General features: G+C 39.9%; 2 protein-coding genes and 1 long non-coding RNA gene across 12 annotated transcripts in view; 2 read left to right on the top strand and 1 right to left on the bottom strand.

The window, feature by feature from the left end:
* Positions 1 to 7906, top strand: part of C1H9orf43 (chromosome 1 C9orf43 homolog) — a 20938-nt gene extending 13032 nt beyond the window's left edge. For all 4 annotated transcript variants that reach the window (XM_007474985.3, XM_007474987.3, XM_007474988.3 and 1 more), the window contains exons 5-12: positions 1357 to 1466; positions 2078 to 2177; positions 2667 to 2833; positions 3388 to 3526; positions 5098 to 5179; positions 5463 to 5545; positions 5903 to 5990; positions 7367 to 7906. In XM_007474985.3, the coding sequence (XP_007475047.1) occupies positions 1357 to 1466; positions 2078 to 2177; positions 2667 to 2833; positions 3388 to 3526; positions 5098 to 5179; positions 5463 to 5545; positions 5903 to 5990; positions 7367 to 7587 (990 nt within the window). In that variant the 3' untranslated portion in view covers positions 7588 to 7906. The remainder of the gene's footprint in view (positions 1 to 1356; positions 1467 to 2077; positions 2178 to 2666; positions 2834 to 3387; positions 3527 to 5097; positions 5180 to 5462; positions 5546 to 5902; positions 5991 to 7366) is intronic.
* LOC103104506 (uncharacterized) overlaps positions 1 to 23759 on the bottom strand; it is a 24647-nt gene extending 888 nt beyond the window's left edge. The window contains exons 1-5 of the long non-coding RNA XR_001622583.2: positions 23474 to 23759; positions 22819 to 22912; positions 10437 to 19715; positions 5886 to 6131; positions 5088 to 5161 (exon numbers count right to left, since the gene is read on the bottom strand). This is a non-coding gene — a long non-coding RNA (uncharacterized LOC103104506). The remainder of the gene's footprint in view (positions 1 to 5087; positions 5162 to 5885; positions 6132 to 10436; positions 19716 to 22818; positions 22913 to 23473) is intronic.
* Positions 9224 to 23759, top strand: part of RGS3 (regulator of G protein signaling 3) — a 233983-nt gene continuing 219447 nt past the window's right edge. For 3 of the 7 annotated variants that reach the window (XM_056812414.1, XM_007474991.3, XM_007474998.3), the window contains exons 1-2: positions 10586 to 10733; positions 19628 to 19826. In XM_056812414.1, coding sequence (XP_056668392.1) covers positions 19724 to 19826 — 103 coding nt within the window. In that variant the 5' untranslated portion in view covers positions 10586 to 10733; positions 19628 to 19723. Of the gene's footprint in view, positions 9565 to 10585; positions 10734 to 13453; positions 13854 to 19627; positions 19827 to 19877; positions 23487 to 23759 lie in introns of those variants that run through there. The other 4 variants (XM_007474992.3, XM_007474993.3, XM_056812412.1 and 1 more) reach the window with 4 other exon arrangements.

Raw genomic sequence — 23759 nt, 5'->3', positions numbered from 1 at the left:
CTAATCTTTGTGATACTATAGATATTTAATCCACCAAAGGGGCATATGTTGAAGTAGCATAGGATAGTCTATCCCAGAAGTGGTAGGCAAATTGCAAAGGGTACCTAGAAAGGAACATTGCATTTGCTCCCCTAAAAGTCTACCCAGCTCCAGAGCTGTGGGGGATAACTTCTGGGGAGGATGGGCAGTGTAACAGGTATTCCTGTAAGGAAGCAGATAATCTTGTCCACAGAAGCTGACTCAGATGTGTATTGAAACAAAACAGTATTGGGTGTTAAATTTTTTTAATGGACATTTAATGGACCACCTAAAGGTTTTACCAGACTTTGCTGGCTTTTTAGGAAGCACTGGGTAGATAGAATTGCTAGACATAATGTAATCTAATGGAAAACACATTAGATTTAGAATCTGAGGTTGTTGTTTTGTTAATTAGTTGTGTCCAAACTCTTTGTGACCTCATTTGAGGTTTTCTTGGCAAAGATAATGAAGTAGCTTGCCATTTCATCCCCCAATTAATTTTAAAGATGAGGAAACTGAGGCAAATAGGGTTATATGACTTGCTGAAAGTCATCTAGTTAGTATTTCTGGCTGCATTTGAATTCAGGTCCTCCTGACTCTAGCTTGGTCACTTTATTCACTACACCACCCAGAATATACCCCTAGAATCTGAATACCTCAGTTTAAATCCTAGCTCCATCATTTAACTTGGATGTGACCTATGATATTGTATAAATGGAGATTTTGAGTCTTTGGATTTCATCTTCCAGAAGTCCTTTAAAATTTCCCAAAATTCCATTTTTCCTGCGTTTCCACGTTTTGCGTGATTCTGTTTAAGTGACTGTAACCCCTCTCTTGTCCTCTTTTGAACCTGCAACCTGGCTAAAGTCAGGCAGTTCTTTTGCTTTAGTTATTAATAAAACTTTATAAAATATAATATTTAGTTATTATTAATTTAAAAACCTACAATATTATACAGCCTCAATGAGCCTCGTTTCCTTATCTATAAAATGAGAAGAATAATGACTCTATCTAATAATAATAATTACAGGGTTGTTGTGAGGTTCTTTTTAAGGAAAAGATATGTGTTGTGAGGTTCTAATACATATGTATATATACACTCATATGTAGTATCAATATGTATTACCCAATAAACCATCAAACATGTCAGCTATTATCATTGTTATCAATGACTCCTGTGCCATCTAGTATATTACCTTCCTTCTAGCAGTACCTTTGTTTATATAAGCTCATGGGTTAAGATGGAAGTTGGGTACTTACTTGGAACTGTGTACTGGGGCCCTATAGGCCCAGGAGGTAAATTAGCATTCTTCAGGGCTTTTCATTTTTTTGTTATAGCTTCCAGTCCTGAATTTGAATGCATCTCTGCCAAAATGTCCAGATGTTGGGAATCTGGTTATGGTATGGATGCCAAATGAACAAGGGGAACACAAGAAACCTGACCAGAAGTGAGTACTGTACCTAGCCTTGGGACTCCTTAGATTTTATACTTGAATAAACATCTAGAGATTTTCTACCTGTAGGTCTTTCTTTGGAGGGTAAAGATTTTTCAGAACAGAAATTAGAATTAACCCCGCCCCCTTTTTCTCCCTACTTGTCAGGAGCTTCTTTTAGGTGGATCCTTTCTTAGACATTTTGCCTCAGTCTTAAAACCCAGTCATACTTGCACAGAATAACTCCTGAGTTGTACTACTGTACAAAATAAAGTATGCTAGCGTTCCTTATAGTAAAGTAACTGAAAAAGGAAATCAGTGACTCTTGTGTCTTGTGGCTCTCAAGCTCTGATTGAGGTATGTTAAAGATGCTATTAAAGATGAAGAATAACCTGACAGACCACACCCTGTCACTTTGGTACATGCCTCTACTTATCACATTCTGTACAGACCTTGCCATTGAATTTAACTTACTTGCATAGCTGCTCAGAGAGAGAAACCACCACTATTGTCAACCAGCATTTGTGGCATACTTATAGAAGTAACCTCATTATTTTCTGACTAATCATTATATTTTATGGGTAGAGAAGTCCCCACTTGTAATTCATAGGTCTTTTCTTGCTTAGTTTGTTTGGACCAAGCCTGGATAAGAAGCCAGTTGTTTCCTTGAAGACCAACAGAATTATTCCATGCGAGGAGTGGATCAGTGAAACAGCAGATCAGAAGGTTGTAAACTCTTGGTTTAGTATCATTGATCAAAATGTTGATGCTTTTTTTCTGTTTAAATTTTCCCCCCACTAGTTCTTCTCAGCTCCCAGCTTTTGCCTTTAGGACATGTACCCTTCCAAGTGGCATCACCAAACTTCTCTCCATTCCAAAAATCTCTTCCCTTACATATTTATGTTTATCCATCTTCAGGGAAAAGTTTTCTTTTTGGAGGAGACACCTCTAATTGAGTGCCAGGGAAGATGACATAGGCCTAGCTACCTACCAGAATGGTGTCAGGGACTTGCTAGAGAGAAAATTAGACAAGAATGGTGCTGTATGGAAAGTGAGAAGTTATACAAAATAAAGTAGGAATTGTGCCTAGAAGATAGTAAGGGACAAATTAGGACTTACTAATAATAAAGCTAGTGTGTTAATTGGAAGAATTAGGAATCCTTCAGTGATGACAGGGAAATGAAGGAGTTGTTTTCATGATTGTTTCTTTTCAAGAAAAAGAAATCATCACAAGTCCCTACTGGTGGGCAGCCCTGTTCTTCCCAGTTGATACATCGATGGCTTAAGGTGCCTCCACCATCTCCAGTCACTCCACCTTCATATCCACATCTGGAATCCTTGCCATCCTGGGGCTATGTATTTCCCAAGCATGAATTAATGAGGTGAGCATTGTTTAGAGGGTAGCATGGGGGTAGTGGAACACTTGGAATCAGAAAGAAAAGACCTGGGTTTGAGTTTTCCTTCTGACACTTATTAGCTATTTGACCTTAAGAAAAATCACTTAGCCTCTAAGGATCTTGGTTTTTCCTCTATAAAATAAGAATATAATTGTACCTATTTCATAGGATTATTGGCAGAATTAAATGAGAATGGATGTGAAGCACTTTGCAAGCCCCAAAAGTGTGATATAATTGTGAATTCTTCTCTTCCTTTTCCACCTTCCTCTCCTTTCCTCTTTTCTGTGAAGACCAAAAGATGAATCCGTTTCTTTCCAAGTCAAGAAGGATAAGTACAATACATGTTCCCTCCTAATCTGTTTCTACTTTTGCTCAACTAGGCACATGACTTTGCAGACAGAGCATTGGTTTATGCAGACCTTGTTCTGTGGTCAAGCTAGGGAAACTTCACTGGCCCTTTAAGCCATTTTTAACCCTTTATTCTTAGTCTTTTAGAATAAAACTACTATTTACTCTCTGCTTATTCTTCTTCCCATTAGTTCTTTGTCTGAGGAAGACAAAGCATTTGCTCCTTCAAATATAGATCAATTGGACAGAACGAATGAAAAGAACCTTTGTCAGGAGCGTCAGTTCTCTAAGACAAAGCTGATATTAGATGTGCACAGAATAAACCTTCAGGTAAGAGCCAGGAGGATCTAAAGGAAAGATGTTCATTCATTTGACGAGGCTCTAAAGATGAGTATTGGAGATTTCAGCACTGGTAACCTTGCTGTCTGGGCTAGCTTTGGGGAAGTTTCACTCAGTTATAACAGAGCAGGAGGTAAGGATGTGCACTCTTTAGTCAAGCTAAAGTCTTTGATGACCTCAATGTTCAGAGTCCCTGTATAGACTTTGTCCTTAGGAATAATGATTTGGAGACAAAATAAAATTACTTGGAAGTTTAGAAATTCTGTTCTTGGTCACACATGTGTGTTTTATATAACATGATGGCAGCGTGTTTTTTTGTCACTGCCACAGAAAATAGATAATGTTGGAGCTGTCCTCTTTTTCTGACATTAGAATTTTCATGGAATTTTACTTTTTTTGAGTGTTGCTTTTCAAGTGTTCACCAATTACACAGTTTGCTGCCTTTCTTAAGAGCATTAAGCTCTTATTGCTACTAAAGATTTAGACTTTTTGAGCTCAAAGAGATTATAAATTCTTTGTTACAGAGAAGGAAACTAAAGCCCCAACAGAAGTAATTTGGCTAAAGTCACACAGCTGGTTAGTGTCTTAGTCTGGAATAGAACTCTAACTTCTGGCCCAGCTCAATCTGTGTTGACTCCAGCCAGGGACATCTCACTCCTCAGCCTGGGATGCTCCTTCAGTTCTGCTGCTCAGAGCAATGAGTGAGATCTGGTTTGGTTACTGATAAGCAGAAGTATATCCTGAACACTCAGTTAGGGTCATCGAGAAAGCCCAAGGAATGTGTTGGAATTAGCCCTCACCTAAGCTGCTATAATTTAAACAAGGCACCAATAATAATAAGTACTTCTGGGAATGGGGAAGAAGGATGACCTGTAAAAGGTCAGGGATATATAAATGTCTGCTACTGATCTCAGATAAGAAAAGGGTGCAACTAATACTCCTTTCCCCCCAAAATTTAACTTCTCATTGGTGGAATGATGAAGAAGGAAGAGAGAATGAACAAAATTCTAGGTGGGGGAGAGTCTTGAGAAAAGCAATGTTTTTATTTTAGGTTTTTTTTTCCCCTCTAAAATTGGATTCCTTCACAGTAGGGACAGTATTTTCAATTTCTTCTGGATACTTTCTCCTACACTTTCAGAATAACATTTCACAGACCTCCTATGAGGCTTCATCCTGGTAAAGAGATCATGTAACACTGGGCCTCCCAGGCTCTACCAGGCTGGAAAAGTTTTGGGTTTGGGGTCTATGATAGGTTGGATGTCTTTTTTTTTTTCTCAGGACCAATATAGTTGGTCTCCATTAAGACTCACTTATCATAAAATAGCACACTGTGCTAAAACTTATTTCCTAAGGAAGAGCAGGGTAAAATTCTGTGTTTGTACAGGGAGTACCACATAAACAAAATCATAGATCCTTCAGGTATTGAAATATGAGCATAGTGAGTATATTTGTCCTAGTGATTCAGTACATGTTTGGTGAAGGAATTAATTTGGGAAGAGTTAGGGATAAGAATTGAAGTAAAGTTGCTCATTCAAATCAGAATTTTTCTTACATTTCTTCAGAGTCCAGTGTTGAATTATCCAGCAAGTATAAAAGTATCACCTCCCAGAAGGCCCAAATCAACTCCTGAGGTGAAGAGAAAAGGTAGAGCTAGAGGGGCTGCCTTCATGTATAGGGCCCTTTAGTCTCACACTACACATACATTGTCCTGGTTCCCCTATTTTTTAGACTATGGGGGTGGGGGAGTGGGGAGGGTTAATGTTCTAGATTAATAATCATACAGAATTCTACCCTATGCTCCACCACACTGTCATCTTAATTATGTTCGGTACTGAAAGAAAGACCCAGCTACTAACAAGGCACAAAATGGGAGCTTAGGGATGAAATATAAGTTACCTGAAGAGAAGTTTGGTCTTCTGGTCACTAGGTCTCAAGACTCCAGTGCAGAAAATTAACAAAGCTTACAGAAAGTCAAGTCGAAAGAGTACGAAACCACACACTTCAGAGAGGGTGAGTGATGGCAAAAGTGTCCTAGAGATGTGGATGGTTCCTAGGTATCTTCTCCAAGCTTTTATATAATGGGGGAAAGTTTGGCCCTGGTCTTGTTCCAGACAGCTGGAGTATCAAGTAAAGGTGGATATTCCTAAGTACTCAGGACATTTAATCATGGAATGGACATAAGATGGTAAGATGCTCCTCAGTCTTTTAAGTGTCTATGTCTTATCTTAGTTGCTGAATTTATTTGAGCAGTCATTTTAATATCTAAGAGTCAGATCTCTTCTCTCTCATTTTCATATCATATGCAGATACATAATCACATCCATGTGAATATATGTACTTATCTACTCACTGAATCTTGGATTTTAGGAGTCCAAAGGAGAATCAAAGAAGAGCAAGGAACTTCTGGAGTTACATCAGATTTTAATCAATGACAGCTTTCTGCCTCAAAGACAGTGTAAGTGGCTAGTTCAGACAGATTAGATAAGTGTCAGAGGGTGAGGAAAGCCAAGTCTTCGGGTGGGTAGGATGAGGCCTCCCGCCTCAAGGTAGAATTTCCCTGGACCGTTGGCCATGCCTCTTCTTTCCTGCCTCTCTGCTGCTTAGGGGAATTTAGGAAATGATAAAAAGCACGTGTTCAGGTTTGATATTTCTTTTCTATTCTTTTTTTAATTTAATTTTTAATTTAAAAAAAATGTTCCATGGTTACATGATTCTTGTGTCCCTCCTCTTTTCCTTCCCCCCTCCCAGAGTTGACAAGCAATTCCATTGGGATAAATATATATATATATATAAATCACTCAAAACCTATTTCCATATTATTCATTTTTGTAATAGAATAATCTTTTAAAACCAAAAGCCCAAATCATATATCCATATAAATGATAAATCAGATTTTTTCTTTTGCATTTCTACTCCCACAGATCTTTCTCTAGCTGGGGATAGCATTCTTTCTCATAAGTCTCTCAGAATTTTCCTGGATCATTGCATTGCTTTTAGTAGCAAAGTATTATATTTGATCGTTCCACAATGTTTCAGTTACTGTGTAAGATGTTCTCTTGGTTCTGCTCATTTCACTCCACATCAGTTCATGGAGGCCTTTCCAGTTCTTAAAGAAATCAAGCAGTTCACTATTCCTTATAGCACAAGAGTATTCCATCACTATCATATGCCACAACTTGTTCAGCCATTCCCCAATGGAGGGACGTCCCCTTGTTTTCTAATTTTTTGCCACCACAAAAGGCACGGCTATAAATATTTTTGTATAAACAGAACCTTTCTCATTTTTTATCTCTGGGACAAAAACCTAGTAGTGGTATTGCTGGTTCAAAGGGCATGCATTTTTTTTTAAAACTCTTACCTTCCATCTTAGAATCAATACTATGTATTGGTTCCAAGGCAGAAGAGTGGTAAGGGCTAGGCAATGGGGGTTAAGTGACTTGCCCAGAGTCACACAGCTAGGAAATATCTGAGGTCACATTTGAACCCAGGATCTCCCATCTCTGAGTCCACTGAGCCACCTAGCTGCCCCCCCCCCCCCATGCATTCTTTTAAAGTCCTTTGGGCATAATTCAAATTTGCCTTCCAGAATGGTTGGATCAATTTACAATTCTACCAGCAATGCATTAGTATCCCAATTTTGCCACATGCCATCCAACATTAATTATTTTCCTTTACTGTCATGTTGGTTACTCTACTAGGTGTAAGGTGTTACCTCAGAGTTTTTTTGATTTGCATTTCTCTAATCAGTAGGGATTTAGAACACTTTAATAAGGTTATTGATAGTTTTTATTTCTTCATCTGAAAACTAAGGCTTGATATTTCTTGTTTCAGCCATGGAAGAGAAGATTGAAGATACTGATCCTGTCCAGTCACAACTGTTTGAGTTCAAAGCTTGGGGAGTGAGATCAAAGAAAAAGAAGGGTTCCTCAAGAAAGAAAAAGCGCTCCAGGGAGGAATCTCTAGAGCCCATACAAATCCCTCAACTCCATATAGATTCTGATGAGCAAGAGGCTGTGCCACTCACCCCACCATCAAGCCGAGAGCCAGAATAGGATATTGAAGATGTCAGTGATATTGGCCAGCTCTATGCACGAGGGTAGTCAGCCCTCTCAGGATAAGGTTGACTCCTCTGCTTTCTCTGTGGGAAAGGGAGTTAGTTTCCCTTTTCTCTGAAGCCCTTATGCAGGCCTGTGGGAGATAGTTTACCTTATCTCCCATCCACCTGTTTCTGGTAGGCAAGGTGGCAAGGTATTAAAAGGGCAGGGGATTGAGAAAAGGTTCCTCAGCCTAGGAAGGTTGTTAATCAAATCTGGATTGTTGATTGGGAGTGGTTCTGACTTAATAATTAAAATAGCCATTTTTCAGGCAGAAGACTCACTTGTCTGTTCATGGTGGTGGTGGGGCAGTTTGGCATGGGAGAGGAAGAGGAGCATAAGTGAAATGTTTCCTATAGAAACACCACTTTTTGCCTTTTTTTTTCTCTTCCACATAAACACTTTGGAGTTAAATCACTTATGCTTTCCTTTTGGAGGTTTAGAATGTTTCAGGGTGGCAGGAACAACACAGTAGGGATTTGATTCATGAGCTTGTCTAACAGAGTGACTTCCCCATTAATTTTCTCTCTAGTGGGAGTGGAATCCTAATCTTCAAATACTATTAAGGGTCACTATTGCTTAATACCAGATATAGTGGAAAGAACACTGAACTAGAGTTGGGAAGACCGGAGTTCAAATCTTATCTCCTGACACTAGCTTCCTATTCAATAAAAGGGGTTAATAACATGGTTCTTCAAAGGATTATCATGAGGTCCAGATGAGATGGTATATATAAAATACTTTGCAAGTTACAAAAGGGCACTTATTTTTTTAAAGTTTTATTTAATTAGTCAATTTAGAACAATTTTCCTTGATTACAAGAATTATATTCTTTCCCTCCCCTTCCCCTACCCCATCCCATAGCTGATGTGCAATTCCACCGGGTTTTACATGAAAAGGACATTTATTATTAGGGGAAGTGTTATTAGTAATAATAATTGAAAGAACTTTAGTTTCTAGTTTGCTTGAATTTACAGGAAAATATATTGAGTTTCACTGAAGAGATGTCCCTCGATTGGGGAATGCCTGAACAAATTGTGGTATATGATGGTGATGGAATACTATTGTGCTATAAAGAATGGTGAACCATTTGATTTCCATAAGAACTGGAAATAGCTACATGAACTGATGCAGAATGAAATAAGCAGAACCAGGAGAACATTAAACACAGTAACCAAAACATTTTGGAACAGTCAAATGTAATAGACTTTGCTACACTAATTGCAATGCATTGATTGAGGACAATTCTGAGAGATTTATCCACCTATAGAGATAGAACTATAGGAGTAGAAATGCAGAAGAAAACAAGACTATAATTTGTGGTTTTGGTTTTAAAAGATTACTCTATTATAAAAATTAATATGGAAATAGATTTGGTGTGATAATACAGGTATAACCCAGTGGAATTGCTTATCACCTCTGGGAAGTTGTGAGGGAAGAGGGGAGGGATACAACATGAATCACGTAACCATGGGGAAAAAAAAGAAACTATTTTAATTAAAAAATTATATTGAGTTTCAAATTAAGTCTACATAGAATTTTGAATCTAGCAGAATTCTAGAGACTACTAAAATATTCAGGATAAGTTCTCCTTCAAGGCTGGGGACGGGGGAGGAGGGTGGAGAAGATAAAGTTCTTTGTTTTTTTTTCCAAAGCATGACATCAGTTTGAGAGATCATTTAAACTTCTTGCTCTTTGGCTACCTATCTTAGAGATGATCTGTTAGACCCAGCCAGGCACCCTAATATCCTAGAGCTTTGAGATTCTGCCCTCTTGTTTTACAGAGGAGACTGATACTGCAGAGCAGTGGCTTGTCCAGAGTCCCATAGATAGTGAGTGGCAGAGCCAGTAATTGAACTCCTGTCCTGTGACTTCAAGTTCATCACCCTTTCCACTGAACTACAAGACCCATATCCATTGGCCCCTATGCTAGAGGTATTTCTACTGAATGATGTATTTTCACAATTAGACATGGCAACTATTTTCATCTCAGCTTGGCTTTCCTATGGGTGAAATAGTCTTCTTATCCCACTCTACTTGTGGGGGGCTTTTCTTTACAATTAACTGGTATGTATCCCAATTGGATTATCAATTCATTAGCTTAAAACAAACAAAAGGAAGGTACATCTGTCATTTCCCTTCTCTCCTCCTGCCCCTACATTTCAAAGTCATACAAAAATGATTTTTTATTACTTGTGGCCCTTTTCAACTCTACTAAAGAATCAACCACATTTAATTGAATATTCATGGATCAGGAAAATGAAGTTTTATGTGGGCAATTTTCCTGATATAATCCCAAGGCTACACTTCTGATACTAGAACTTAAATGGTTTAAGAAGGGATAGAGGAGAACAGATGGAAAAGGATTAACTGAAAGCCCTCAGCTTCCCCCTCCCCCAAGAATATGCACCCAATGTTCTGAGCCTTAGGAGGTGCAAGGTAACTGCCACTAACTGTCATGTCAACACCACAAAGAGTTACGAATGAGGGAAAAAGTCAGCTGTCTTGGGACCAGGAAAGTGAGGCCTTAAGGGCCAGGATTATAATTTGTCTAGTCAAATAGCCTTGGCTTTCTTTTACATATTCAAGTAGCCAAGAAGTTTAGACAGCTTGATATAGTTGGGGATTGTCCTAGTCCCTATATACCTGAGCTCCCACTTCCTTGATATAACTCTTGCTGCTCCAAGAGATCTCCCATGAATGGATTACTTTAACTAGCTTGCTGACAGTAATTGTGGGCTGTCAACCGGTTATTGGTTCTACATGGAGATAAAGTGTTATTGGAAGTGTGCTCAGACATTGCTCACCTCATCTTTAGTCTGTGGGAAGGGTGTCTACTTAATTTATTCAGCTTGCCTTTATTCTTGGTGGAAGAAACTGTTTCAGAAGTCAGATGATTTGGTTAAATGATTCTAAAGTTGTTCCAGCCTAGCCTGTCCTAAGATGCATTATGACTTTGGGATGGAATTAATTGAGGTGTCTGGGGCTCTATGAAGTCAGAAAGAATCTACTTGAAGTTTTCACTTTCAGTTTAGTTTATTTTCAGGAGGTAAACATACAGGTCCTAGTGAATCCTAAGGAATCAACCCTTCAGTCTTGGTAAGGTAAGGGGAAATGTTGTAGAGATTTTGAGACTAGTGTTGATGCTCATGGTCCCACATCAATATTTGGGAGGGTGGTGGCTAGACAGACAGGTGAAGCTGATTAGTTACCACTAGGTGGTGATCCTGCATTACTGAAACGAAGTTTCTCTTTCTTACATATATATATTTCCTCTAAGGCCAGATCTCTGATATCTCTAGTTACTTCTAGGACCTTATTCTAGGATTAGAATCCTACAGCTAGAAGGAACTCTAGCTATCATCTAATTATCTGTTCAATCACTATCCAACATGCTTATTCAACAATATTTATTCAAGCTCCTGCTAAACTTTGTGGGAAATTAAACAAAAATAAAAATTTTAGTTCCTGCCCTATAGCAGCTCATATTGGAAGATGGATGCAACTAACTAAAATATTAGGCTCTTGTTAATATTAATCAATAGTAGAATAAAAGACTCTATATGGAAAATATCTTATGGCCAAAGTGCTAAGTTAAGATATAGATGAGAATCACTAGTGATAGGGAATACTTCATGGAAGAGGTGGGATTAAAATTGGGACCTAAATGGTGGTTAAGTTTTTATATAATATATAATAATTTTATATAATAAATATAAAATTTTAGTACTATGGTTTCAATCAATATTTAACAGTCATTTTAATAAGTTGGGGTGTAGAGAACATTACAGTTGGTAGCATGAGCCCAGAGGCAGGAAAGTACAAGGTCTTTGAAGGCAGGGACTAATTCATTTTTGTGTCTCCAGAACTTAGAATAGTACCTTGTACATAATTGGTGCTTAATAAAAATTTGTTTAAATTTGTTTGAGTCAGAGAATGGTAAATAATTGCTTGGCTGTTTAGCATTGGGATAGGGAGTAACATAGGAAAGGAATGTTGGGGTTGGATTATTTAAGGCCTTTAATTCAAGGCTAATGAGCTTGGAACTGATTGGAAAGCAAAGGGGAGCTACTACGGATTTTTGGATGATGTATTGGGTAGAGGAGTAGTCTAAGTTGACAAGCAAGGCAATAGGAGCAATAATCAGGTGGAAGTGTGAAGGATGGATTAGAGTGGAGTGAAACCTTTTTTAGCCAGCAAAAACAGGAGACAATTAAAAAATCTAGGTATGTGATAAGAACTTTCTTTTGAGTGATAGTGGAGCTAGGAATGTAGGTATATATATGAGAGATATTGACAGAAGGATGAATCCCAAGGATCTGCCCCATGAAAGGACAGGGCTAGAATAGGTAATAGAATAAGGCAAAGATCATGAGCTCTGAGCTGGATTTAAATGGAGAGAGATCAGAAATAACTCAGGAAAAGGAACTAGCTTTGAGGAGATGATTTCAATTCTGACATGTCTTGAGTTTGAATTGTGAACGAAACAATTAAGTGGGAAAGTCTAGCAGGTAGCTGAAATTTGAGACTGAACCTTAGGAGTAAAGTCAGACCTGGGAATATAGATTTGGGACTATTCTGAGAAGAAGAAATCATTTAATTTGGTCATTAGGAGATCAGTGGTAAGGGAACAAATGCTGATGTGGAGATGAAAACCAGATTTTAAGGAGTAAAAATTAGGGAAGTGGAGAAGTGTATGATCACTGTTATTGCAATCACAACTATACCTGAAGCAGTCAAGATCTCCAAAAGCATAGAATAAAATTCTTGAGTGATCTAGGGTCAGTTTGGGATACTCATCTCTTTCCTTGTGCCACCTTTGTTTCCCCCAGTACCCTTTTTCCTGTTAACTTGAAATGGCCAATATACCCAGGAAGCTAATTTAAAGCATTGCTTTCTCTCAAGTTTGGTATGAAATGAGGTTAAGGGAAATACAGCTGAGGAATCCATCCCCTCTGATTCTGTACTTTAGTTTATTGCAAGCATTCCCATATTATTTTTCAGTAAATGGAATCCACATTCCCACAGCAAACAGCAAATGCTAAATTATTAATGGCTTCCCTGGAATTTGACTCTTGCAATTATCTCATCACAATTTAGACAAAATATTTGTACTAATAAGCACAGATCTCTAAAGTGTTTGTTAGTCATTTTATCCTCATCCTGGATTTGATATTATTTAGGGTAGAAAAACTTTTTCATAAACAAACTCAGGTTATAGATCAGGTGAATATCATAAAAACTTTAACCACCAGGAGAAAGATTGCTTGGCCCTTTAAGAGAAGGATATTTGGATACTTCAACGAATCCTTGATTTTATTGATGTGGCTACTCCTTTCACCAGCAATGATTGCATTGTATCCATGCCTTTTCATCTTGTGTCTTTTTTGTTCATGCCTTTCCATAAATATTCCATTGAGGAACACTAATCTTTCCTCTGGTTCAATATTTTGCACACAACAGTATAACAATAAAGCTACACATATATTATTCCTTGTTCACATGACTAGCCCAATCCTTTTTCTATCTTCCATGTCCTTGATGTTATCTTTTATGCCATTCTACTTCTCACATGCAAATTATTGTTGACAATGCACTGAATCCTATGGATATTATGTGTCTTTCCATGACCCATTAGGGCACTGGTAATTTTGATTCTTTTCTGAGAGTGATATTGCATGATTTGCATCTATATCACATCAAGGGAAGGATATTGGCATTTAAAAGGACTACTTCTGCAGTAGAGAGTGGCTTCAAATCATTGAAAGCACTTTGTAATTTCCCAAATGCAATCTAGCCTGTTCTTTTCTTCCTATTCAATTCTGGCTTATTGTACTTTTGTAAAACCTGGGCTAACTCTGTGGGCTATTTATTTAATTGTTTGTCATGATCTGGGCAAGACATTCTTCACAGTTTTCCTTAGTTAATTAATTACTAGGCCCATTTCTTTTGACTGATATCACGCCACATAAGGATTGATGAAAGGAACTGGGAGTAGTCTGGAGAAGAGAAGACTCTGTGTGTGTGTGTGTGTGTGTGTGTGTGTGTGTGTGTTCATGATAATTGTCTTTAAGTATTTGAAGAATGTGAAAAAAAGGAATTAGTTTTATTCTGCTTATTTCTACAGAGGAGAACTTAGAAGAATGGGTAGAAGTTGCAGAAAGGAAGATTTAGGTTTCTTAATAATTAGAGCTATCCAGAAGTATAATTGGCTATTTGAGAAGGTGAGTTCCCTTCCACAGAAATTCTTCAAGCAAAGACTTGGGTTGATCATTTGTTGGGCATATTGCAAAGGAGATTTGTGTTCAGGTGTGAGTTGATCTAGATTACTTCTGAAAGCTCTTCCAACTAGTATTCTATAATTCTCCCTGTGAATTTCATTGAAGTGACCCTGTAGTATTTTTGGTATTCTAGTAATCAGATTAATGTCATAAACTGGAGTATACACAGCATCTTACCATCAATAGAGAATATCTCTTCCATTTAGACTTTGAATAGGATACGCCCTCCATGATATTTCCCAATGCTTTTGGCAAACTTATGTCCTCTTTTTGCATACCTTGCTTGATATGGTTACTCAGAAGAATGGTTAGCATCTATGGCTGCATCTATTAATTTAGTTTGCAGAATGGGAGACAATTTTTTGGAAAAAAACCTTTTTGTTCTAAGTCAGGCTTTTTTGCCCCAAGCAGTAGATCCAATGGGATCTCCTGTTCTTTTTGCATCTCATTCTATGACTGTGAAGATATAGGCCACTTTAGAAAATCATTTCTGCCTTCCCTTTCTTGCCCTCCTTACATTTTCACCACAAAAATAGGCACAGACCATTCTCGCTAAGGATTCCAGAGAAATGAGAAAAAGTAGCAGGTATGTGTAGCTGCTGTGTCCTTTGTTCACCTTTTTTGGAAATAGTGCCAACTTTCCCAAGTGTTTTGTTTTGAAAATTGATCTGCCCCAAACTTTAAAATAATGCCATCTTCTAGCAAGAATTTCTTTTGTAGTTATTTGATCAGGTTCAGCTGTTTTGTCCAATTTTTTCATATAGTATGTATATGTGTATAAACATGAATTGTGTATGCATGTATATATGTGCATGTATATGCACACATATCTATATATCTCCTCTCATAAAAAGCCCATTATGATATTCCCCCACAGTATAGAGTTGATGTAAGATTCTCGAAAAACATGTCAATATGGTACATACTTTGACATGTTCTACCAAAGTGAAAAAGGCTTAAAGTATGATTCCAATGATATTTCCCAATGCTTTTGGCAAACTTATGTCCTCTTTTTGCATACCTTGCTTGATATGGTTACTAATTGGGCTGAGAATGAGACTAAGTGTGATTAGGCTTATTGCCAGAAGGTTGGCTCCTAGATGATAAATTTTTTTGGTCATTGTGATCCAGAAAATAAATAAAACATATTATAGAGCTTTTAGAATAGTGTCGCCCTCTTTTACTTTGGCAGAGATGGTGGCAAAAGGAAAGAAGCAGAAAAGAGAGCAGAGGGCACCAAGAATCAAGAGTTTTTCAAACATCTATAAATTTCTTGAGTCAATGGCACAGTCAATAGGATCTTTGTGTACATAACCAGTGAAGGAACTGACATTTGTGTTATAAATGACACCAGAAGATATAAAGTATGGAATAGGCATTCACAAAATTAGCCATGATAGAAGACTGTTCTAAAAGAGTATATATTTTCATTGCTGACTCTTAATTATGAAGTTGTAGAATGTTAGAACTGACCATTAAGAGAAACTGAGGACAAGGCAGAGGAAGTGACTTGTCCAAAGCCTCTGTTGGTAGAGATGCTTTGGTTTTTGATATTTCTGAGCAAAATTTCCAAAGATGGAAAGCTTGTATTTCTTCTCATTATTATCCAGACCCTGCATTCAGGTCATCAAATCTTCTTGATGCTTTTTGGCATATTAAAGTTCCTCAGGCCTCTAAGGCTGATCTTTGTAGCAAAAAATAATGCTTCAGTGAAGAATTACTGAACTACAGATACTATACACTATGTTCCACCATTAAGATAAATTAAAATGTCTTATTAAAAGGCAAAGTCTTCATTTGAGAAGTTGAGTAAAATATCAAAATAATTCTAGCAGGCTAAATTTAGGGTGCTAAAAAAGTCTAAGAATACTCATTGGCTTTGGGCCCAGAGTATTTTTATGTGATAGTGATTTAGATTTTTCATTCATGTTGAGCTCTTCAATATTTGATTCTGAGATAGGCAAATATTATCGATCTCAATCATATTGATTTCCTATCTCAAATGCTCTCTTTCTGCAGGATTACTGATATTAAAAGATGGCCTAATATTGCTGATATTTTCAGTGTGAGACATCAGATCCTCATCTTCTTTTCAGTGTTTTTATATCTGTCCCTTCTTATCTATGCCCATTGCTTTCATCCTGATGAACATCTTTCTTAACTCATACCTAGATTTGTCAATTGCCTTCTGATTGTTATTACCTATTAAAGTCTTAAACGAGATTCAGATAAATTTTTGCCAGCTTCTCAGGGCAGGGTAGTACCTCCCTACTTTCTTTGCCAGAGCTCTGGGTAAACTTGTATGACCTGGACTTGCTTTCATAGAAGAAGACAGGAGTGGAATGGCATATGGAAAGGGAGCTACTGTATTCTTGTGCCTCCCAAGACTCATTGAGAGGTACTGAAACAAATTGGGGGACATGCTGCCTGGGCTTCTGGGGGAGGGAGGGAGGAGATAAATGGGATGGATTAACCCTATCCTGAAGAGGAATGGGAAACAGAGACTTGATTGAGTAGTATGAACCGCATCTGAAGAGGACTTTTATTTATAAGGTAGAAGGACATGTTAAAAAAGAACAAAATGAGTCGTTGGCTAAAAATCATTCTGACCCTGGAACTCTGAAACTGTCAGCTGGGATTCCAGGTAATTTGATTGCTCAGCAGGATTAAACCAAGCAGTACTGATGAGGACAGATGGCAGGGAGCAGTGACAATGGCAAGGTGGAGTGATGGATGCCTGCAGGCATCATGGTGAGCAGTAGGAGCGGTAGGCTCTGACTTTTCCTTCAATGAAGCTTGACCCAGGGCACTACTGTGAGGTACACAGACTATACAGATATCTGGGATGGGGGAAAGGGATTCCTTTGCCAAAGAGTAAAGGGCTCTCTGTTGCCTTGATATGGACCTGGGTGTGAGTTCTTACTATGTCCTTTCCTATGTTAATAAAATTGGTTTTATTTTTGATGCTTCGTGAGCTAAAATGCTTGTGAGTAGATCTGATGACTGACTGACTTGTTCCATCTTGTGGGGGCAAAGAACTAAAGAAATTTAGAGGACCATACAGTATACCCAGATGATATGATCAATTGTTGTTCTTATTCAATTGTTTTCAGTTGTGTCCAACTTTGTAACTTCACTTGGCATTTTCTTCTCAAAGATACTGGAGTGGTTCTTCCTTCTCCAGCTCATTTTACAGAGAAGAAAATTGGGCCAAACAGGGTGAAGTGACTTGCCCAGGGTCACACAGCTAATGTAGAAGGCCAGATTTGAACTGAGGAAGATGAGTCTTTCTGACTCCAGGCCTGGCATTCTATCAACTGTATTGTTCAAGAAGATAAATTTCATTCAGGTATTTAGTTGTGACCCTGTAAGGAATTTTCTTAGTTTTTTACTTCTTACTGGAGAGGTTTGCCATTTCCTTCTCTAGTAGATTAAGGCAAACAGGGTTAAGTGACTTGCCCAGGGCCACACACAGCTACTCTCTGTCTGGGGTTAGACTCGAACTCAGATTTTTTGATTCTAGGCCCAGCATTATCTACTGAATCACCTAGCTCTAAAAGGACCTTATGTGACCTGAATTCAGGAACACCAGGATCATTAAAAATATTTTTTTTCAGCTGTCTGACTTTTTTTTTTCTTGGTAAAGATAGCGGAGGGGGTTGTCGTTTATTTCTCTGGCTCCTTTGACAGATAAGGAAACAGAGGTAAAGAGAGTTAAGTGACTTACCTAGGGTCACACAGCTAGTAAGTGTCTGGAGTCAGATTTCAACTCTGATCTTCCTCACTTCAGATCCGATGCTCTCTCCACTGTGCCACTGGTTGTTGCATATATAGTCTGTGCTTTCTACAGAGTTTTGCCTCTTCAACAATCATCCTGGTCTTTCTAAAGCTATTGTAAGAGGCAAGGTCTTTGAACATTCTATCCCTCCTTTGGACTTAGTATTCAAATGTAGGATTTCTTTTTCTTGGTTTTAGATTTTCAAACTACAAAATCCAGTGGGAGGCTACTCTTCCTCCAGGTTCACAGTTATATTACAAAATATTCTTGAATCTTGACATACTGTTGGGGATGGCAATAAAACATTTTGTAGTAATTTCCACATAATTTAGATACATTCCTATAGAGCAAGTCGTAGGGGCTCTAGACTAGATATAAGAGCTATAGACCAACAGATGGATAACTATATGTATATAGCTAACACAAGTATCTATACCTACCTACATATATCACATATATCTACATATGACCATAGAATTCTTTATAGATGAGGAAGTAGGAATCTTGAGTTCTAATTTCTCTTTAACAACTTACTGTACGACCAGGGGAATGTCTTCTACTCATCTCTGGTCTTTGGTTACCACATCTATAAAATGGGGATGGCAATACAGACCCATCTGGTACTGGGTAGTAAATCATATACTCCTCAGAGATCCCTCCCAAAGATCCAAAGCAGTGATTTCCTTAGTCGCTGAGCTTCTTTCCCTTTAGGGGAAGCCAGGTTAGTCCTAGCGATCTTTGGGGTGAGGCTAGCCTGGCCTTGGGTGAGTGGGGTAGAGGGCCTGCGGTAGCACCTCCTCTGACTGCCCAAGCCTTGGGGCACTAGTCGCCATGTTTGTTCTCATGCAGCTTGGGCCTGGGCTACTCTTTCCCCTCCTAACTACCCATCTTACCTTGGGAGAAAAGGGAGCTTATACGCTTCAGAACAGGAGTTCTCGTTCAGTGATGTTTGACTCTTCTTGACACCATTTGGGGTTTTCTTGTTAAAAGCCCCAGGAGTGGTTTGCCATTTTCTTCTTCAGCTCATTTTACCGATGAGGAAACTGAGACTGACAGCTAGGAAGTGTCTGAGCCTGATTTCAGGCTTGGCACGCTCTCCACCTAGCTTCAGGAGCTCTACCTACCTAGGGATCTCTCCAGGGCTCTGTAGGCTTCTTGCCAGGTCAGTGGTTTGGCTTCTTTTAATTGAATGGTGACAGGATATTAGTTCGAATCAAGATGACCTTTCAGGATCCTGAAGAGTGACTTTTTGTATCTGCCTAAAGAGAGGATTGTGAAGTCAAGAGTTGTTCTTCCAGGGAAATTGCAAGATTTGTGTTTCTTTTGCACTAGGGATTAAAGTCCAGTGAGTTATAAACAGTGTGACTTCCTTTGGGATTAGGGAAAAGAGCAAATAAACAAGTGTTTTGGGTAGGTTTGAGGGAGCTGGTGGGCTGTATGTGGAGACAATCTGACCACTTCACAGAGCTATGGCTGCTGTCTTCTTGCACACAACATAAATAAAAACCCAAAGACCCCCATCGCGCTCTCAGGGGAGCTGTAGCTGATTTAACTGTGGCTTTTAACACAGCATTCTTAGGTCATTTGAATCAGGAGAGAAGAGGGAAAAGACGTCAAAGAAGAGCTGCTCCCAACTTGGCGTCACTGGCCATTTAGTCTGGTGTGCCCACTCCTATCAGCTCATCTCTTGACAAAAGAAACAAATTCTGTTTTTAACAAACCTTGCTCCTCCCTCCCTTCAGATTCCCCATGCCCTCATGAGACTCTAAGCAGATGATATGGAGAAGGCAATGTTTAGGCCAAAGGTGCATCATAATGATGGAATTTCAGGCATTGTGGTACCTGGGTGAGGGAAGTCTATGAAGCCTCCTTAAACTGAGCCATACAGTGTGTGACTACTCTTTTTTTTTTCCTACCTGTTCCTCATTTCTGGTTGTAGTGCCAACTTTGCTTCGGCCTCCTGTTTCTTCCTGGGGAGATGGATCAGTCCAAACAAAGTGGACAAGCAGCTATCTGAGGGGAGCTATCTGGGAGAATGGAACATCACAGTCAGGTTTTTCCTGTGCTTGGGGGGGAAAGAGTGTCAGAACTTGAGAATACCAAGAAGCGGATCAGCTACTCCCAGTTGGAGGGTGCAGGTAAGCTTACCATCTTGCTGCCCATGCCCATGATGGGGGAGGAGAAGACTTGTATAGTTGCCCCTTGATGAAGTTTGCTTTTTACTCTAGCTGAAGCCCTATTTTAAAAAAACCCTTACCTCCATCTTAAAATTAATACTAAGTATGAGTTCCAAGATAGAAGAATGGTAAGGGCTGGGCAAGGGGCATTAAGTGATTTGCCCAGGGTCACACACAGGTAGGAAGTATCTGAGGCTAGATTTGAACACAGGACCTCCTGTCTCCAGGCCTGGCTGTCTATCCATTGAGTTACCTTGCTGCCCACCTGAAGACTTATTGCTACAAAGCATACCTGAGAGTGTTTCCTCTGAGGAGAATTTGCGTCTCATGTGTGTTTTAAGCACTTAAATTTCATTGTAAGAGCCAGAGAAATGACATTCCCTAGCCTATGCTCCTTCTCTGTTATTCTATCTTATACCCATACTAGCTGTTGCCTCATCAGGTGGGGGTCCAGCCCCGCCTAGAAAAATGATATATTGATCTCTGCCCAAGTGGGCCAATCAAAATTCCCATGGCCCTCCTCTTCTAATGGTCCGTGGGATAGACTGAGATCTGGGCATCATGAGTGAATGAATGAAAACACATTTATAGAGCATTTGCCAAGCACCAGGGACACAAAAAGAGAAAGGGAGATGGCAGCCACAGGGTTTAGGAAGGTCATCGGATTGATTGCTAAACTGGAGATTGACCAGAAGAGGACAACCAGGATGATAAGGACCTTCAGTCTGAATCAAGGAAGATTGGTTCAAGGAACTTAGCCTGGGCAGGAGAAGATGGGGGGGGGGGGACATGATTGCCATCTTTAAGTATTTGAAGGACTGGGATGTGGAAGAAGAGGAATTAGGCTTGTCCTTTTTGGCCAGTTGGCAGAAACAGGAGCAGAAACTGTGAAGATAATTATATCTATGCAGAAGTGGAATATCCTCAGTCTTGTTAAAGAAGATTTCTTGGATCTTGACTTAAAAGTCTGGAAGACCCTGAATTCAAATCCTGCTACAGATATGGTCCTTATGTGCCTCAGTTTTCTTTTCTATAAAATGGAGATAATAATAGTATCTACTTCACAGGGTTGTTGTGAGAAGTAAATGACCTAATGAATAAAGTGCTGTGCAAATCTTAAAGCACTATATAGACATTGCATAATTATTATTAATTTCCATGTTATTTAGGTACTTTCCTACAGAATGTAGTGGGAGGAGCAGTGGACTAGAAATAATGACTTTAGATGGATAGTATATGTACTTTATAGACACTAACTATAAAATAATTTTTTTTAAACCTTTACCTTCCATCTTGGAATCAATAGTGTACATTGGTTCTAAGGTAGAAGAGTGGTAAGGGCTAGGCAAAGGGGGTCAAGTGACTTGCCGGGTCATTCAGCTGGGAAGTGTCTGAGGCCAGATTTGAATCCAGGACCTCCGCTTGGCTGTCAATCCATTGAGCTACCCAACTGCACCCAAAATAATTCTTATAGACAAGGAAACAGAGCTCTTGGATTCTAGCTTCTTTTCTACTTAACTAGTTGTATGAACATGGGAATATCATCTCTCTGATCTTGTTTCCTCTTTAAATGGGGATAGCAATACATGAAGCATCTGGTAGTAGGTAGCTAGATCAGTTGATTCCTGGATATCCCTTCTAGAAAATAGGATTTGTTGTTCAATTGCTTCATTTATGTCCAACTCTTTGTGCCCCCATTTGGGGTTTTCTTGGCAAAGATATGGGAATGGTTTGCCATTTCCTTCTCCAACTCATCTAACAGATGAAAAAACAGGCAAATAGGGTTAAGTGACTTGCCTAAGCTCACACAGGTAGGAAGTGTCTGAGGCCAGATTTGAACTGAGGAAGAGGAGCCCTCTGGACTAGCACTCTCTCCACCATACCACCTTGCTACCCAAATATATACATTTAGCGCCAAGATGTAATGAAATTCCCTAATTTCTGCTGCTTTCCTTTTGGAAGAAAGGCTGGGGATCTCTGGCTTTTATTCTGTCCATTGCCATGTTGGGCTTATTTGGTTTTGAAAACAGACTGCCTCTAGAGATGGTGGATTTCCCCCTTCTTGTTGGTCTTCAAATAGAGGCTGTATGGTTGCTAGTCAGGGACTTTCTAGTAGGGATGCTGATGGGGTATGTTTTGGGCTAGATGGTCACAGAGAGCCCTCCCAACTCTATAGAGTTCTGTAATTTCTGAGTCTCAGTTGTCCTGCTGCCCAGGGCTTTTCATGAGAGGAACTTCTTGGACTTGTCTCAAAGGAGAGGCATTTGCCAGTGACATCCAGGGAACAGGATGCCCAGATGGGGTCCTCAGAAGACAAGCCTTTGAATTTTTTTTTTTAGCAGTCTAATAATTTGAAGTTTGATGGTCAGATATTACTCCCTGGAGTTAAGGTAAGCTTGACAGTTTATTCACTAAAGGCCATATCCTTCTCAGCTTAGTTTCTTCACTCCCAGGAATTGAGGAAATTCCTTTAGTTCTGAGTCTTTGATGTCAGCTCCTTAGCATACCTGCTAAAGGATGCTCTGGGGACCTAAAAACCCCTCCCCTATTCTAAAGGGAGCTACTCTATGCTGTCTTTTTTTTACAAGAATTTGTCAAAATGGGAACTTGGTGAGGGTAAAAGAGGGTCACTGTGCATTGTGAGAGTTCCTTAAACTCAGACTTGATCACTGTTTCATAAACCCAACTTTTATTTTATTTATTTATTTATTTAAAAAAATCCCTTACCTTCCATCTTGGAGTCAATAATGTGTATTGGTTCTAAGGCAGAAGAATGGTAAGAGCTAGGTAATGAGGAGTAAGTGACTTGCCCAGGGTCACACAGCTGGGAAGTGTCTGAGGTAAATTTGAATTCAGTACTCCCATCTCTGGGCCTAGCTCTCAATCCAATGGGCCACCCAGTTGTCCCCCTTCCACCCAACTTTTAGAAAAGTTTAGCCTTTTCTTTCTTTACCTTTCCTTCGTGTCAGGAACAATTCGACGTCTAAGCTTCAGAAAACATCGTAACCATTCCGCAGAGGGGTGTAGCTTCCTTAGTACACGCTTGGCTTAAATAGGGAGGAAGGAAGGAACGTCTTGAGGAAAGGTTCCCAGCCATCTCGTTGGGACCACTTTTTAAAATTGACGTGCCCAGCCCCCTAGACGCAGGAAGGGTTGCCTGGCGGCGGTGCGGGGAGGGGAGAGCCGGCTGTAAAGCTGTGCCAGCCCCTGGGGTGGGGCCTCTTCCCAGGTGCTCGGGTCTGAACAGGTGCCTTGTGGGGAGGGAGCTCGGCTCCTCCTCCTCCTGGGGCTGGAGGGGAACTTGTTTGCTCAGTCAGGTAGAAATCATCACTATTCAAACAACGTCATGGCCAATCACATTCTGGGCCTCTTGTACCCCATTCAAATGAATGGCGGCTCCAGCGGCCCTGCCTTCCCCCAGAAACGCGGCTGTGTGTATGCTGGGCCGGGCGGGGTGGAGTGCTTTAACGGCTGCTTAGGTTACTGGAGAGCAACACAAGAGGACTCCAGTTACAGACTCCTCAGGAGGAGGAACCACCATGGAGCAAGACGCCATCCCCCCGGGCTCCCTCGGGAGTAGAGATGCCCCCTGGGACTCCTCTTTCTACCTCGTAACCTTTGGTGAGTGCTTTCCTGAGCCCGGGCCACCCACGTTGGCTCCCAGAAGGGAGCAGCCACGATCCCGAGCCCTGGGCACCTGCGGCCCAAAGTCCGCTTGAAAGTGAACCTTTTTCCATTTCTCGTCCTCAAGCCTCGAGACAGGTGGCTCCATCTGGGTTTTCTTAGCTGCCCCTTCTCCTCCCCCACCCCCGGGGCTCCGAATTGTACACTTCCAGGCATTCTAAACTGTTGAGAATCCGCTGCTGTCCTGCCTTTAGTACCAGATCTGCTCGC

This window comes from Monodelphis domestica, chromosome 1 (assembly GCF_027887165.1).
Source record: "Monodelphis domestica isolate mMonDom1 chromosome 1, mMonDom1.pri, whole genome shotgun sequence".
Classification (NCBI taxonomy): Eukaryota; Metazoa; Chordata; class Mammalia; order Didelphimorphia; family Didelphidae; genus Monodelphis; species Monodelphis domestica.
Note: the sequence above shows the minus strand (reverse complement) of the source record. Positions and strands in the feature narration are given on the sequence as shown.